This window comes from Talpa occidentalis, unplaced genomic scaffold (assembly GCF_014898055.3).
Source record: "Talpa occidentalis isolate TD23 unplaced genomic scaffold, MPIMG_talOcc4v2.1 talOcc4.3, whole genome shotgun sequence".
Lineage (NCBI taxonomy): Eukaryota > Metazoa > Chordata > Mammalia > Eulipotyphla > Talpidae > Talpa > Talpa occidentalis.
Genome location: NW_023603184.1, coordinates 28,323,159 through 28,340,017, shown reverse-complemented (window position 1 = coordinate 28,340,017; position 16,859 = coordinate 28,323,159). Strand labels below are relative to the sequence as shown.

The 16,859-nt window shown below is 42.4% G+C and overlaps 1 protein-coding gene across 9 annotated transcripts in view; it reads right to left on the bottom strand.

Moving 5' to 3' along the window:
* Positions 1 to 16,859, bottom strand: part of MICAL2 (microtubule associated monooxygenase, calponin and LIM domain containing 2) — a 209,100-nt gene that overhangs the window by 20,029 nt on the left and 172,212 nt on the right. For 7 of the 9 annotated variants that reach the window (XM_054699375.1, XM_037522672.2, XM_037522674.2 and 4 more), the window contains 3 exons: positions 14,221 to 14,327; positions 10,613 to 10,708; positions 7,406 to 7,499 (listed from right to left, as the gene is read on the bottom strand). In XM_054699375.1, the coding sequence (XP_054555350.1) occupies positions 7,406 to 7,499; positions 10,613 to 10,708; positions 14,221 to 14,327 (297 nt within the window). The remainder of the gene's footprint in view (positions 1 to 7,405; positions 7,500 to 10,612; positions 10,709 to 14,220; positions 14,328 to 16,859) is intronic. The other 2 variants (XM_037522676.2, XM_037522677.2) reach the window with 1 other exon arrangement.

Here is a 16,859-nt window from a genome sequence, read left to right as displayed (position 1 = left end):
AAATACTTTTTTCTGGGTTCGTTGCTGTACCTTGAGAGTTATTTTCTTTCAGCTGTTTGAAACTATTATTCCCCTGTCTTCTAACATCCATTATTACTGTTAAGAAGAGGGTTATTAATATACAATTTGCTCTTTTTAAGTGAATTACCTTTATCTTTTTCTACTTTAAGTTCACCTCTATGCCTTTGGAGCCCAATATTTTCACTTATCTAATTTGAATTTTTGTTAATTTTATCCTGATTTCTATATCTTGGGCTCTATGTATCTATAGAGTCATATCTTTCATCCATTTTGGAAGAAAATAGCTAACACTTATTTAGCATGCCTTTGGTTCAAACAATACCCAACCTTACTATCCTCTGTTCACTCCTCTGGGAAACCAGCTGAATATATGTCAGTTCTTGCTCTATCTTCTGTGTCTAAGAACTACTCTTTCATATTTTCCATTTCCTTCTATTTCTGTGTTACACATGGCTAATTTTTTTTAAAGATTTATTTACTTATTCATACAAGCACTGGGTACAGTCAGAAGAGCAGGAAGGTGAGAGAATTTACCAGAGCCATAGTGGGGAACAGAACAGGCAGACAGACGAAGTACACTGCTGAGGGAAGCAGCAGGCATGGCAGGAGAGGTCTGCGCGCCATGTGGAACCCTCTCCGGTGGCTGGGGATCGAACCGGTGCTGCAGAGGCTGCGGCATCTTTGCAGCCCAGCGCTCAAGCACTGCGCCACGAGGGGAGGCCCCACAAGGCTAATCTTTTCAGATATATTATCCAATTTACTAATCCTCTCTCTTACTGTGTCTAAATTGCTGTTGGTATGCTCACTGAGTTCTTCGTTTCAAGGAAAATACTTATTATGTCAAAACTATTTATTGGATTATTTTTTAAATCCCTAATTATTTTCCCACTCAACTTTTTATTTGAAAAAAAATTTAAAACTTTTCAAATGCATGCTATTAAGTTTCCACAGTCTCCTTTCACCTATAGCAGTTTCTTAGGTCCCCCTCCCCCTCACTGCCCTTTAATGACATTAATATTTATATTTATTTTGCAGATTACTTTTAAGTTTGGATTTATCAGATTATATCATTATGGTTAAGTTCAAATTAAGTAGTTCTGGTTGAAGATGTGTCTTTCTTAGTACATCATAACAGAAAGCACATGATGTTAAGTTTGATGATGATTATGGTTGGTTAAAGTTAAGATGGTGTTGCCTGTTCACTTTTATAGTGTTTTTCTGCTTGCTCATTCTTGTATGCAATCTTCTATTTCTTTAAATTTAAATCTCTCACACGTAGACATAGTATATTTTATATTTAACACTTGGTATGTCTGAAATTTTTGGCCATTTATAAATTTGTTGATTTTCCTGACTCAATTCTTGGTGGCTCACTTTTTTGGTGTTTTGGGTGATTTAAAAAATATTATAAGTTCATAATTTACTGACCTTAATCTGTCTGAATCCTAAGAACCTAAACTGAGGCACAGTATCTTTCTTAGTGGCTCTGAAATTGTTTTTTAGGAAGCTAGACATGCGGCTTAACCTGGGAATCAACATTAGCTCCCCTGCTTTTTCTTAAGCCCAAGATTTAGGCTCTAAAACTACTGATATTTATCCCCAAGGCAACCCTGGATTTCTGTTTTTGTGCTGACTTACTCTCTAAACCATGTAAGTTTCTTCTTATTTTTCTTCTTCTCTTTCTTCTCTAGCTTTTTCTTGGTCCTGAGAAATTTGTCTCACTTTCTAGGGAATAGAAATGTTTTAAAAGGTACAGTTATTCTACTGAATGGGTTCTTATAGTAACTAGTCCACCATCCTGCTGCTCCACACTTTTTTATGAACTGATTCTGTATCTTTGACTAGGGCAACATTTAGTTATTTCGTTTTAAGTATTTTTCCAGGTTAAATCATTATGACAGTGTTTTTCAAACCTGAGGATTATGAAATTAATTTTAAGGGTCATAATAAGCACTAAATATGAGGCAGAATAGGAAGTGCCATTCTTTTATATTTGTAATTAAGTAGTAATTAAATATTATTTTAATTATGATTCATTATAATTTAATTGTATAAAACATAATTTTATTGACTACAATTTAATTATAATTTAATACTATTAAATATTATTTCTTGAAATATTTAATTATACATTTCTATGTACTAACTTATGATATAAAATGTATTTCTGGTGCTCTCATGGTCATTTGTTTTTTTGTACAAAGCAGAGCTCCAGGATACTTTGAGTCTCAGTGATCCTTGAATCCATACAATGGAAGGAACCCAAGGCTTATTTAGGTTGAGAATGCCAATCTCACCTACAGTGTTGCTTCTAGTCCTGTTGCTTCTGCTATTGTGCTGTGGATAATGAACTTCCTTGCTCTGATGCACTCAGTTTTACTGGTTACTTTTAGCACCTATAGAGTGATAGCAAGCTAACTCAAGCTTATCCATCAATTTTGAAGTCTTGTTACCCCTGGCCATCCTCTGTGAGATTGGAATTCTTCCGGACAATATTCCATTATATTATGTGACAAAATAATATTTTTTATGCTTTCAGTTTTATGGATACCCTGTATTCAAATAATCAGGCTCTCATAGGGTCAGAAGCTTCTCAATTGTTCCCCTGCTCTGCTGACCCTAAGGCCACAGCACCTAATCCCTGTTGTGGCTGACAAGCAGGAATAGTCTTCAACTCATTGCCTTTCAGTACATGCAGGGAACAAATAATTATGGAAGATTACCTAAAGAACATTCATTCCATGAAATCTATTCCCAAATTGTGGAAGGCTGTCAGAGAGGCATACTTCAGAACCACAGAGTTTTATTCTCATTTTGAACTGTTTTACTGTGCTTTTTTTCCCCTGGTTTGTTTTTGGTAACAGTATGAGTCTACATTGAGCTCCTCATATGAACTAGACTGGGGAAATTCATATATTATACATATTTATAGAAACTAGCTTAACTCTGTTGCAAGGAGTATAGTTATAAATTAATGTGAATGAATGACCAACTAAATAATACAACCTGAGAAATTACTGACCATCTAGCTGTGTTTTATAAAAATAACAATATAAAAAAGGAGAAGTATTTAATTTTTGGAACACCTATTATATGCCAGTCTTTTTAAAAAGTGCTTTACTAATACTATTTAAGTCTTTTCTTCATACCCTCTCTATGAGGTTGGTACTATTACTACCACTTTACAGATAAGAAATTTTTGGCAGGGAGGTAATTGTATAATCATCACATTGGAATTCAAACTCAGGTACGACTGACTCCAGTTGGAGTACAGAATGGTGGCAAATCAACTCAAGCTCATTACTTGTTTTAGCCAGCAATTTTGGAGACTTTTTATTCCTGGCCATTCTCTATGAATGGCATGGGGATTCAGACTCAGAAATGTCAGACTCTAATCACTGTATTTTTTCAGGACACCACATTGTCATGTTATGCAGGAAATTATTATTCCTCCTGTTTCTCAGCAGCACTCCAGATGAAAACCACAGAGTAGAAGCCAAACTACTTCCCTCTTCCTGGCTAGGCTTTGTGCATTCTCTTGTCATACAGTATGCATATGCTGCCATCTGCTGGCCCCCTCAAGTACCTGACCTTTGTAATTGTAAACCCTTCTATCTTAGTGTAGGAGAATGCAAGGAGTTGCTTAGAAAAAAAAAAAAAAAAGAGTAGGGAGCGGGGAACTCAATGAAGACATCCAATTAGCAAACCTTCCCCAAAGTTTGTAAGGCTATATGGGAAGACTAAGTCACACACACCTTCCCTGGAGACAAAGGCTTTCTCTATTTGAAGTTGCTCCTCAGTTTTCATCAGATTTCACCTTTCCTTAGGTATTGAAAGAAAGCCGAGATTCTGTTACCACATCATCTTAATTTGAACTGTGGTCTCTGGCCAAATCAGGGAATTCCATAGCCCCAACACATAACACCAACCACCACACTGACCAGCCAACCAACCAGAAGAAAATTGTGAGGAGGAAGCTAAGTGGCTGACAAAGCTTGGCTTGACCTCACAGAGGGTGAGGCCTGGGGTAATCAGGTCACTGCAAAGCCTGGTCCTTTACTCTGGGCAGCGAAGATCACCCCAGGAATCCATTCCCTTTGTCAAGGATGTCCATCCATCCATCCTACATACACGCCTGCACGCGCGCACACACACACATCACACACACACAGAATATAATGACTTGTCATCTGGGGTGGGTTGTTAGGGTTTTGCTTTTCTTTGTTTCCCTTTTCTTTGACAAAATGGGGAAAAACCCTTCGTGGAGGTGGGGAGCTTATTTCTGACTGTTGGGGAAAAAGAAAGCAGGAATTGTTGTCACGACAATTAGGAGCTCATCAAAGCCTCATTTTGCTCATCAGCCATCACTGCCCTCTGTCCTGCACCCCCGCATGTTCCTCTAATTCAATGCCCGCCTAATGAATAACTCCTAGGAACAAAAGACCCTTTCAGACTGGCTCACATAATTATTAGAGGAGACTTGCATAACTGTCGCAGACTACTCATGTTTTCAGGCCTGTCTCTAAATTTGGTTATTCACAACCTTTATAGCTCAATATTATTGCCTAACTGTGATCATTTTCTAATTATCTTAATAATACCTATTAAATAATTCCCATTAAATCACTTGAACCAGAGCAGCTCAGGCCAGCTCAAATACAACTTAACCTAATAAGCATTGGTCATTCATTAAGCACCAGGGCAATCTCTTAAAGGGGCTGAATAGGATATTCAGCCACATAGGAATATTATTATTGCACAAATGTTATTACAAGTTAGAGTGTATTAATTTTGATGCCTGGTTTACAGAGCTTCCATTTGGTTTCCTTTGGGGCCACTCTCCATGACTTGACTCTTCTCGTCTCTAACCTCTTGTTGATGTGCATCTGTCACTTCCCCAAGGACAGTCAAGGAAAACAAGGCCCATAAACCTCACAGGGGAATTAAATTACCGAGGACATAAAGGGGATAAATGGGATTCATCTTCAGCTGGGTTAGCACACCTTTGCAAACACCACAAGCTGGCTGAGTTTCTTTAGCTAATTCAAAATAGCCTTTCTTTACATTTCGGAGTGAGGTTGATTTTTCGAAGCTTTCAAAATTTGATTTCTATCATTTAAATTTCAAGCAGTAATAAATAGTATCAATTCTTTATAAGCATATGTGTGGAGAGTTAATAATATTTTGTAAAATAATACCAGGTGGCTTTTATTGATTGCCTACAATATGGTCGGTGCTCTGGAAAACACTTTGCCTACCATTACCCTTAATTCTCAAAATGACAATCCCCACGTTATCAGAGTACAAAGAGTCAGTACTACCCTAAACTCTGGTACTATGGGGGCTATTTGCTCCATCTTCAGAGAAAGAACTGAGGTGAAGTCATTTTTCCAGAAGCACAGCCTAAAAGCCATGGGCTAGAACTGGAACACAGGGTTCTTTGATGCCTATAACTCTACTTACCCCACCATACCACATTGCCTTCCCAGCCAACAGAAACATGCCCCAGCTTTGCTGGTTCATCCTTTTCATTTCTCATGCTCTCACTGAAATCAGCAGACTCGTGAAGATAAGCACAAGCCTTCTTGATTGGGAAGATGACCACACATCAAACAAGGGCAGCTCATTGTGTTGAAAATCCCAACAGCAGCTGCAAAAGTAGGTATCCATACTCACTTCCGGGAGCAAGAAGCAGTTTCCATTTTTGTACGAAGCCTGCTTCTGAGCAGAGCATTTGGGTTATCTTTGCAAGGAATTGCACAGTATTTTAGTATTTCAGTAAGAAAAGTGTCACATATTTATTTATCCATCTACCCTGTGGCAGGCACTGTGCTAGGGCTTTCACTTACATTTTTCTCATCACACAGCCAAGTATGATCACTGCCACTTTAGAGACCAGGAAACTGAGGCACAGAGGGGTGAAGTCAGACTCCAATGTTGTCCCAGGGACACACTCGCCAGGTAGGCCCTCACTGGGATGGATGGAGGCAGGCTTGGGAGAAGCCATCACAATTTCACCTGCTTGACTGTATGAGTTTGGGCCTCCCTAAATTTGGGTCGGCCCCGCTAGTAGCATCACTCTCGAATTATAGATATTTTAAAAGACTTAAAATATCCTGGCTTTTCAATGTGTTGTTTAATAAATAATGTGGTGATTACATGATCATACACAGAGATATGTGTGTTCAGAGTTTGGTTTTTCATTCTTTCTACCCCAAATATAGAAGGCTAAATACATCATATTAGAAAGCCAAAGAGGCAATTGTCCCTCACCCCCAAACTCTAAGGAGCTCTCCAATTCCCTGGCCACACCACTGATGGGCAGTCTCCAAATGCTGATTTCTCTAGGTCATCTCTCACCTGAAGATCCCTCTTTGACTCCTCATTTGTCAAGGTATTTCACATCTTTTCATACTTGACCTTTGCAAGTGTTCCCTCTGCTGTTTCACACTTGACCTTTGCTGTTCCCTCTGCCTGAACAATCTCTTACCACTTCACTCCTCTAAGAACTTCCAGTTCTTATTTTAATCACTTGCCCTGTCCAGGTGATGAGCCTCGCCACACCTCCTTCCCAGACCAGTTAGGGCCTCCTGACCTGTTCCCATTCCACCCAGTGCTTCTCCCTATGGCAGCATGTGTTCACCTGGGTTACGATTGATTCATTTACATGTCGATATCTCTAAAAGGACCACAACCTTCTCAAAGGCAGAAGCTGTGTTCTCTTATTGTTACAGACACAGTGAAGTCATGTCCAGTATGTGGCAGGCCTTCACCAGATGAACCCTGTTTGGATCTAAGAATCTAAAGCTACTGGAAGAATAGTTCCCATTTATTTTTTTTTATCTTGTACCAGGCAGTGTGTTAAAATTAAGCTTCAAATATAATTCCTTCCTTGTTCTTTATAGAGGTTCTATAAGATAGGAACCACCATTAATCTCATTTAAGGATAAAACAAACATTTATAAAGGTTTAAAACATGTACGTGGCCCTAGGTCACATAGCAAATAAAGGAGGAAACCAATATTTTGGCTCTGTGGCTTTGAGTCATTGTATTATAGCCTTGAATGCCTAAATATTTCTTATGAATTCATCCTAATACTTGAATTTCAAAGAACACCCACCAGTAGAAGAAAGCTGGACAAACCAGAAACTCAGCTACACGGTCACTGGAAGGGCCAATACCCCTCAGAATTTCTAATGGAACCATCCAGTAGATTTTGAAAGTGCGAGGCTGCTGTGGGTTCGCACCACAGGTCCATGCTGATAGAGCCACAGCAGGGAACCAGATGTCTCTGTTTCCCCCTGATGGTTTGACCAGCCAGCACTATTATCAGACCACAGATGCAGGTCCAAGCCCACTGCATCCTCTCTGCAGTATGCTTACCTGCTTCTCCTCTCAGCGCTTTCTCCAGCCTCACGCCCTGGATCTCGGAAGCCCTCTGCCGCTCCTCCACCTCCTCCAGTTGCCTCTGGATGGCCTGCAACACCAGGATCGCATATCATATGGGGACTCTCAAGAGTCATGTGTGGGGCTGATTCTGCCACTAACTTTCTAAGAGGAAATGCCCTTGTGGTGTTACCTCTTAGTTGACAGGGTGAGGAACCTCTGAATTCCCAAACAACTAGACCTTGGCATCTCCCTTCTAGAGTACGAAAACCTAAGGCAAGGACTGTGTGTGTGAGCTCAATCTGCCCCCAAGTAGACCTCAGCACAAGCTCTTTGGCCAGACCAGCCACACAGGCATGCTCTCAGCACAGGCTGTGGGCAAGGAAGGCAGAGCACCCCTGGATTCCCCACAGCCCAGCCTCTGACTGTGGTCGTGGCACAGGGACTGGAGCTGCAGCCACCTCTCAGACTAAGTCAGGGGCTCCTGGGAAAATACTAAGCATGCTCACATTCCATTTCCCCAGGAAGAGCCAGCTGATACCTCCCAAGAGTTGATTTCACATGGGGGCCTGGGCCAGTTCTGGGGCTGGGTGTTCCTTTCTTGGGGTGTGCTGCTCTTCATCTCAGCTACGAACGGTGCCTATTCTTTCATCAGACCATGAACTAAAAGCCCACAGGCATTTGTTGCAAAGAGGTTATTAAGACAAGACACGTAGGCCTTAATTCATTTAGAGACAACTTCACACCTTCCTAGACTCACCAGAGCCACCTATTATGGCCATGGTTATGGGTGGGTTTGCATTTACACATTTTCCTACTAGCAACTTCTCTCTTGGGTATATTAGGAGGAAAAGTAGGGGGAAGCCTTTGCTAAATACAGTTTTCTCACCCCCACCAATTTTCTCTGCCTTCAAACACCACGCTACTGAAAGTCACCTCTCCTGGAAGACTTTGCACCTGGCTGACCAGGTCTATTCCAGGGCCAGCAGCTGCTTGGGCAGGTAGAACGTATGTGTTCTTCTTCCTTTGCCTTACGCCAGCGCTGTTTCACTCCTTTTCCTCCTTAACTCAGTCTCTTTCTAAGTCTCCCCTAGATTGGGGTGGGGGGGGTGGGGAAGGAGTAAGGCCTGAGTAGGTGCAGGGTCTGAGCAGTCACCTGGCTGGCTGTTCTTGTCCCAGCTAAAATTGTGTAAGTCTCAAACACAAAATCTGAGAAATATGGAAATTCTATCTAAAATGACTTATAACTTCATGCCCTCTTCTTCTCTCTCTTTTAAAGATAATATGATCATTATAAATCCATCTCTTGTTGGGCCTCCTTGGTGGCGCAGCGGTTGAGCGCTTGCTTGAGAAGCTGCCCGTAGCCTCTGCAGCGCTGGTTCGATCCCCGGCTGCTCCCCGACCACCGGAGGAGGGTCCCACATGGCGCGCAGACCTCTCCTGCCACCCGCTGCTCCTCTCAGCAGTGTACTTCGGTCCTTCTGCCTGCTCTGCTCCCCGCTCTGGCTCTGGTGAATTCTCTCACCTTCCCTTGCTTCTGACTGTACCCAGTGCTTGTATAAATAAATAAATAAATCTTAAAAAAAAAAAAAAAACCAAGACCCACTTTAAAAAAATAAATAAATAAATCCATCTCTTGTTGGCATCATATAGAATTGCTGAAGGAAGAGAAACTGACTATAGTACCGATTACTGTGCAATTCTGGCTGGCAGTCATTGTGGGCTAAAGTGTGTGTACACACATACCCCTCCTATGTTGAAGCCCTAAGCCCCAAAGTGACTATATTTAGAGAGGGTCTTTAAATAAGTAATTAAGGTTAAATGAAGTCCTAATCCCATAAGACTGATGTCCTTATAAGAAGAGAAAACGACACCAGAGCCATTTCTCTTTCTTTCTTGTACACAAAAAATAGGCCAAGCGAGGACACAGCAAGAAAGCAGCTGTGTATATAAGTTAGAACGTGAGGCCTCATTAGAAACCTACCCTTAAGGGCACCTTGATTTTGTACTTCCAGCCTTCAAGTCTGTGAGAAAACATATTTGTTTTCTCTGACTGTCATTCTTTAGAAACCGAGAATGAAAATTTCCAACATTAGAAAGGGCTGTCATGGTGTTAGAAGATGAGGACTCAACAAGCCACTGTAATCCTCTGTAACCACCATCCACCATGGCGTGAAAATAGGAGGGGAAAATTGCTGAGTTAGCCAATCTATTAATATATCATGAGGACTTATCTTGCTCGTACAAGAAAAAGTTAAAATGTGCCATGGAAACCTGTTTCAGAAGTTGAAAGTGGACAGAGGGAAGTTTCTGGGAATTCTCCCTGTCTACTAGGTGACTGGGGGTGGCTCTCAAGCCAGTCACTGTGGTGGGTGAAGCAGGCATGAGCTAGAAGGAAGTCTTGCTGTATCCACACCTGGTCTAATTTTTGTGTGTACACAGAGAGGAAGATGGCTCTCTCTTCTCTTTTCTCTTCTTATAAAAATATCAGTCTTATGGAATTAGGGCCTCATTTAACTTCCAGTCCATGCCTGACTTGCACGGACAGATGAAAGGAACAACTGGAGAGAGGGATAGCAGAGCACACTGGAGGAATATGAGTGGTCATTCTAAGTTCTTTTGTCCTAAAACCCTACTATCCTTTAAGGTTGGATCTGTGGCCCACAGGAAAGGGAGAATGCCTTGCCTTTCTGCTTTATTTTGCCTGTCTGTGGCAAAGGTGGGCAGATCAACTTGGGTCAAATTATCCCAGGAAATCTGTATCAGAATACTGGATACTTAAGTTTTCAGCTCATCTTGGAAGAAGACTGCTGCTAGTAGTTGCTGTTTTAGCAAGACACTGTTAAGAATTTGGGAGCAGGTTGTATTTTTACAGAGAGCAATACTGGGACCCCTGCTCTGTGGCCATCTGGGGCCTGGAGAGTCCCCAAGGCCAAGCGTTGGCTGTTATTCCAGGTTTGCGTTGCAGGATGCATGTTTCTGGATGGACAGGAGGCTGGGGGTGGACCAGCTCCACATTTAGGCTCTCCAGGCCCTGGCATCCCAGCAGGGATAAGCGAGGCCTTTAGAAGAGGTACATTCTGATTAGCCAGAGAAGAGAGACTGACTTTCCCTGAGCCCACCTTCCCAACACCATACAGACTTCCAAAGAACTTTTAGATTCCCGGGACCCAGCCAACTCACACTCATCCCTTGCTTTCTGACCTGAGCTTTATAAAGTCTTTTCAATTCTTCTTGTTTAACCAGTTGTTTTGTTGCTTTTTCCAGTTTCCTCCTTCTTCTGAGTGTATTACTCTCCTGCTAAAATCAATGGAAAAGAAAACACAGGTCTGAGAAAAATGTGGTTGATATTTACAAAACACTGTCATGGACTCTGCCCTCTCCGCCCAATGATTCCTAGTCACTGCTTAGCTTCTAGAACCATGACATCCAATAAGTCCTCTGTTTTGGTGTATTCTGTATCTATATTATTTCAAATGTGGAAGCCACTAGCCTCCCATGGCCACTTTAAATGAAGCTAGTATGAATAAGCAATTGAATTTTAAATTTTATTTTAATGGATTTAAATAACCACTTGTGGCTAGTAGGTACCAGATTGGGAATGCATGTGTAGCGGGTGTATATATAGGTGTGTAGGTTGGAGTGACTTTAGATAGCATTGATTTGGTTTAAAGGAGGAATAATATAAGAATTATATTCTAGGGGTAGGCGAGGTAGCATTAAAAAAAAAAGAATTATACTCTATATAAGTGCCAAGTGCCAAGGCATGATGGGTCTGGGAGAAACACAAACACGATAGCAATTTGAAAAAAAAAAAAAGCATTTAACCACATTAAATAGTCTTTAAGAGTGACACCATTGCCTAATCCAACCTGAGAATAGAGGAAGGTATCTAAATAATGCAAGTGAAAGTGTTTCTTGGCTTGAGGCAGGCATAAGACCGCTTCCCTCCCTGACTTCCCTTTGCGTGTGCAAACACATCATTAGTCACCAGGATCTGTGTGTGCTCCAGCTTATCAAACTCAGAGCATTCAAAAATGGAGGATTTAAAATAGATGTCTGCATCCTGGTAGCGTCCCTTACAAGTTTTAGACACCAGAAAAAGGTGGCGATCCCTGGTAGTTACCATTCAGAAATTATCAAACTTGATCTGTATGGCAAGTCAGCTCATTTGTTTGACAAATACCCGCTGAGTTTCCAGTGTACTAACCTACATCACACACCCCAGCACTTATGAAGTGCCTGTGCCAGACACTGTACTGATTGCGTCACATATATCATCCCTTTGTTCCTCAAATTACACTTATTTGATAAGAAATACCAAGGCTCAGAGAAGTTAAACAGCTTGGCCATGACACAATTAGTAATAAATAGAAACAGGAATGAAGCCCAGGTGTGCTGGATCCAAAACCCCCTTTTTGATCTAGTCTAAACCATCTTTCCTTGTGCCATCCCTGCTTTAGAAAAAAGTCAGTTTCCCCTCAACTTCAGACCACTTGACACCATGTCAGGGCAGCTGCCTCCCCCGCATCATGCCATCCTAGTACTTCCCGGCAGCAGAGCTGCTGAACTCCAGCTGCTTTATCAAGAGCCAGCAAAAGAGAACCAAGAAAAGAAAAGAAAGTCATTTACCACCTCTTATTAAAAGATGCTGACATAGGAAAGAAGGTTGCTTTGTGGACAAATGCTCTGATAGCCTTAAGAAGCACCAGGCACTGTTCTTACAGCCTCCATGGTGATGAGGACTCAGAGAGCAAAGGAAAGAGGCTCAAGGCTAAGGAAGAAGACGTGAAAGGACAGAGAAAGGGAGAGATCTGGCAGGATGAGGACAAGTCACCCGCCCAAGCTCTCAGATGCAGCATTCCTTGGGGAGGACAGGTGGCTGCAGGGAGGGCAAAACAGAGGGAAGAGAGTATCCAGCCTGTCACTGGGTTCCTGCACAAGGTTCATTTGGGCTGACCTGGGCCCAGTGTGACATGGCTGGGGACACGCCAGTAAGGGCCGGAAGAGATTAAAAAAACAACAACAAAAGCAGATGGAAAAAAATTTCCCTCGTTCTTATATCACGAGGCCTTGGGAAGTCCTAAAGAAGTAACCTCATGGGGCCTCCCCGCTGGCACAGAGGGTTGAGCACTGCGCTTTGAAGCTCTCCACAGCCTCTGCAGCGCGGGTTCAATCCCGGGCGGCCAGTGAGACTCCCACATGGTGCGGCAGACCTCTCCTGTTGCGCCTGCTGCTCCCCTCAGCAGTGTATTTCTGTCGTCTGCCTGTTCTGCTCCCTGCTCTGTCTCTGTGAATCCTCTCACCCTCCCGCGCCTCTGGCCTGTACCCCAGCTCTTGTATAAAAATAAATAAATCTTAAAAAAAAAAAGAAGTAACCCCATGGCCAGCTTCCCCTTCATGACAGCAAGCCATGTCGAAGCCCGGAGAAGCAGAAAACTCTCACCCTGTGAGCTTAAGTGATGGCTGCCTCTGTTTTGGGCCAGAAGGGGCCAAGGAGCAATTTGCAAGTCTTGCCCTACAGCACTGTCCGGCTATTTCCATGTATTTGCACCACTATACTCGTTCTCCGCAAGTGTGGGGTGGCTGATGCTGGGGCCTCTGCCTCATTTGAATACAGATTTAACTCAGGCTCACTAAAGGGGTTGGGAGGGACAATAAGGAACACCAGAAATGAACAAAACAGAATGCATTTATATTGAGCACCCAACTAACTACAGACACCCCACAGTTAGGAATTAGAAATCCATACATATTATTCTCCGCTCATCCTCGATCTGTCTTCTTCCCTTTCTCCCTCTCCCTCCCCCATCTCTCTCTGTCTCTCTCACACACCCTACACTGTCATGCCATGTGCCAGCCCCCTCCTGACTTGTTCCAAGCTGGGCCTTGGGGAGCTAGAACCCCTGAGTGACTTGAGATGACGCCAAAGCTCCTAATGCCAGATATGGAAAAGTTGAGTCTAAGTAAATAAACTTGCTTCTCTCCCTTTCTCCTTGGATCCTCGCTGCTCCAAAAAATAAACACTGCCAGAGCAGTGAGCTGCTTCTCTCTCTACCGGGAGGCATTTGAGGTCCAGCCATTCAGTTCCCCAGCCCCAGTGAAAATGCCCCAAGCCCTGGTGGATAAAGAAAAGAAAGATGAGATTTGGTGGAAAAATGTATGTCTCTGTGTATGTGACAGATACATTGAAAGACATATAACAGTGTGTACATTTTTTATTCTATGGGTCCAGGAAGGGTTGGAAGTGTTCTCCAGAAATACTAATGGTAGTAAAGCAAAGAGGAGGCCTGCCATCTCCCCAGCCAGCACATAGCTAGTCCCTTCCACGGTAGGGACCCTCACATCTAGATGCAAATGCATGGTTCATTTCATATTTCTGATTAGAATAAACATAACATTTTCCATGCAATCTGCCTCTAGTGCTTCTTAAATGAAGCTGTGCTACCCCCCTGGGAAATATGCATCTGCTTGTTGTGATTTTTTTCGATGGTTTGCTTGTTGGACCACATATTAAACCCACTTTAGGAACGGCAGTCGCCAAATGGTTTCAAGTAAATATGTCTGTTTTTTTTTTCTCCCCAATCTGAGACTCTGAGAAAGACAAGCTTCTAAAAGTGAAAAAATAAAATAATTCCTGGGGTGTTCCAGGTAAAAAAAAAAAAAAAAAAAAAAGCAGTTGCTGTCAGATGCAATGAAAAGTGATCCTCCTAATGAAACCACCACAGCTGGAGCCCACATTGGGTCTGAAATCTGGATGGTAAACGGCCCCCACAAGCCAAGGCCCTTTTTGGTTTGCCAAGTGTTGTTACCTTTGACCGCAAGCTAGGCTGAGGATCAAATTCTTCATCTGCAGAAGAGGAGGAGGTTGAAGAGTCAGTCCCTGTCACCTGCAATCTGACGGGGATGTGCCTGGGACCTGAAATGGGAAAAGAAAACTCACTGAACTCTTAGCTTCTTTTCTTGCTTCACCCCCAAAGCTGCCTCTCCCTCCTCCCTGCTTACCCAATTCCCTTCTTCCCTGCTGGCCCCTCACTGCACCTGCCATGAGCATGAGGAGGCAGTACCTAAGGGCAACTGAAAATTTGGCCTTCCATGTTAATTACATTTCTGGGTCCCTGCCAAGAGCTTTGCAGCTCTCTTTTCATATTTTTTAAAAAAGGTATTATGCAGAAATCAATTAATTCCTTAAACACCATTTATATGGTGTGTAGCTTAGAACGCATTCAGAGATGAAATCTATTATTAAAATGCATGTTTGAAGTTAGCTGAGTTACCTAAATGCTTGTGTAAGGTTCGTACTGCAGAGTAATTGAATGCAAAAAAGTCAGAGCCAGCTCTTAAACAAATCGCCCTTCTGCGGCTCACAGCATCTGGCACCCATTTTTACTACATGACATCTGCTCAGTGTAAAAGAGCTGGCGTCAGAATGTCTGGTCATAGAAAAAAAAATCCCAAATGTAATCAGAAGCAAAAGGACTCTAAGCCTAAGGTTTTATCACATAGTCTCATGCAACATAAATATTTCATTAATTATGGCTAAACAAATGCCACTTTTATTTTCCCAACTTGCAGATATTATCACATCATCGAAGTGATGATTCAAATGCCAGGAAAGGCAGTTTAAGATAGAGAGGGCTCAACAATGCAGGGCCCACAGGAGAGCCCAACAGGAGGGCTATGCCAGCCTCTGAACAAGAGGTAGATGGTCGGAGGCAGCAAAGTGCCCATGTTAACTAGAATCTCTGTGATCTGGCTGGGGACCATGTGTGATAAAGTCTTCCAGGTGCCACAGGAGGCTTTTATTCTTCTCAGCAAGAACACCTGCCCAAACACATCAACCTGATGCAGGCTTAATGATTAAGATCTGGATTAACCCACTCTGGACACTGAGTATCAGAACAAGCTAGGACTCCAGGGCAGGGAATCTAGTAATCTTTACTTACTCTGCTGTGGCTGCTTATATCTGAATAGACATATGTGTTGGGTGGGGAGGAAGGAGGAGAAGCAACTCCAAGCTGGCTAACAGCCTCTCCAGTCTGCTTTTTCCTCCCCAGAATTTTCAACTATTCACCCCGGTGGGAGAGGCCAGCTTAAAAAAAAATAAGGGTAATTTTCACCTCCAGGAGCACATTTACATATGCTGCTATTCAAAGCAAAATAATGCAAAACATCTATATAATAACACAGGCTCTCTGGGGAGGGAGTTAACTGTTTTCCGCTTTAATTTGCCAGATGGGGAAGCTCAGGTGAAGAGAGAACTAGAGAGCAGGATAATAATGGAAAAAGTCATTGTTAGCAGTGAGCTGAGATTGTATCCCAGTTGCAGCCACTAAATTACCACTGAGTACTGAGTAAGTCAGTCGCTTCGTAGTCACTTAGTGTGTAAACTTGGAGAACTAACTTTATTTCCTGAATTTCTGGTGCTTAGTTTATTGTGGGTGCTTCAATAAATATTGCCACCAGCAGCAGGCAACTACCTCATTATTATCATTCATCCTAATGAATAATACTGCAATACAACGTGTCCCCCATATCCAAAGTGTGCCTTTTAAATGACAACTTTTGTAAGCCAAAATGGCATAAAGCGAAGAAGCCATTATTCTTAATTTATGTAAAAACATTTTTGAGCATTCCCAGACCCAAAAATAACCTACCACATCATACCAAATAATACATAAAGCCTAAAATAACACTAACATGTAGTAAAAGCGGAAATGGTATCATAAGCACATAGCCTGTACCAAGTAGTTCCTAGGGAAGTAACGTGGAGGGGCCACTCTTCTCGGGATGCCGGTGGCCTCTGTAACAATTCATTACAAAAAACCTTAAATGCTACTTTTGCTTTTTGGCTTTTGTTGTAAAAATAGAAGTCCTCTTTGGATTTCTTTTGGTCAGTGAAAACAGGTACTAATATAGGTTTTTTGTAAAAAAAAGTGGCATAATTCAAACTATCAAATAGCTGAGGATGCCTGTATTTATAAAACTGATTTAACTTCAACTTATGGAAGAAGAATAACCTAAAGTTGAAATTTTTTCCAGTAATTCTCCAAAATAAATTCAATATTCCCATTGAATTTCATTTTGAAATCGAGGAGAAAATATTTCTAAATATTATACATTCCTTAAACTTCTGGCAAAGTTACATAATGTTATATAGTTGTCCCTGAATCTCTTCCCTTTCACTCTTTTCCATCATAGAAACATTCATTCTAGGGGCCTCCCCGGTGGCGCAGCGGTTGAGCGCTGGGTTGCGAAGCTATGCGGGTGCAGGTTCGATCCCCTGCTGCTCCCCGGCCACCGGAGGAGGAGGGTCCCACATGGCGCGCAGACCTCTCCTGCCGCCCGCTGCTCCCCTCAGCAGTGTATTTCGGTCCTTCTGCCTGCTCTGCTCCCTGCTCTGGCTCTGGTGAATTCTCTCACCCTCCGACACTTCTGACTGTACCCAGTG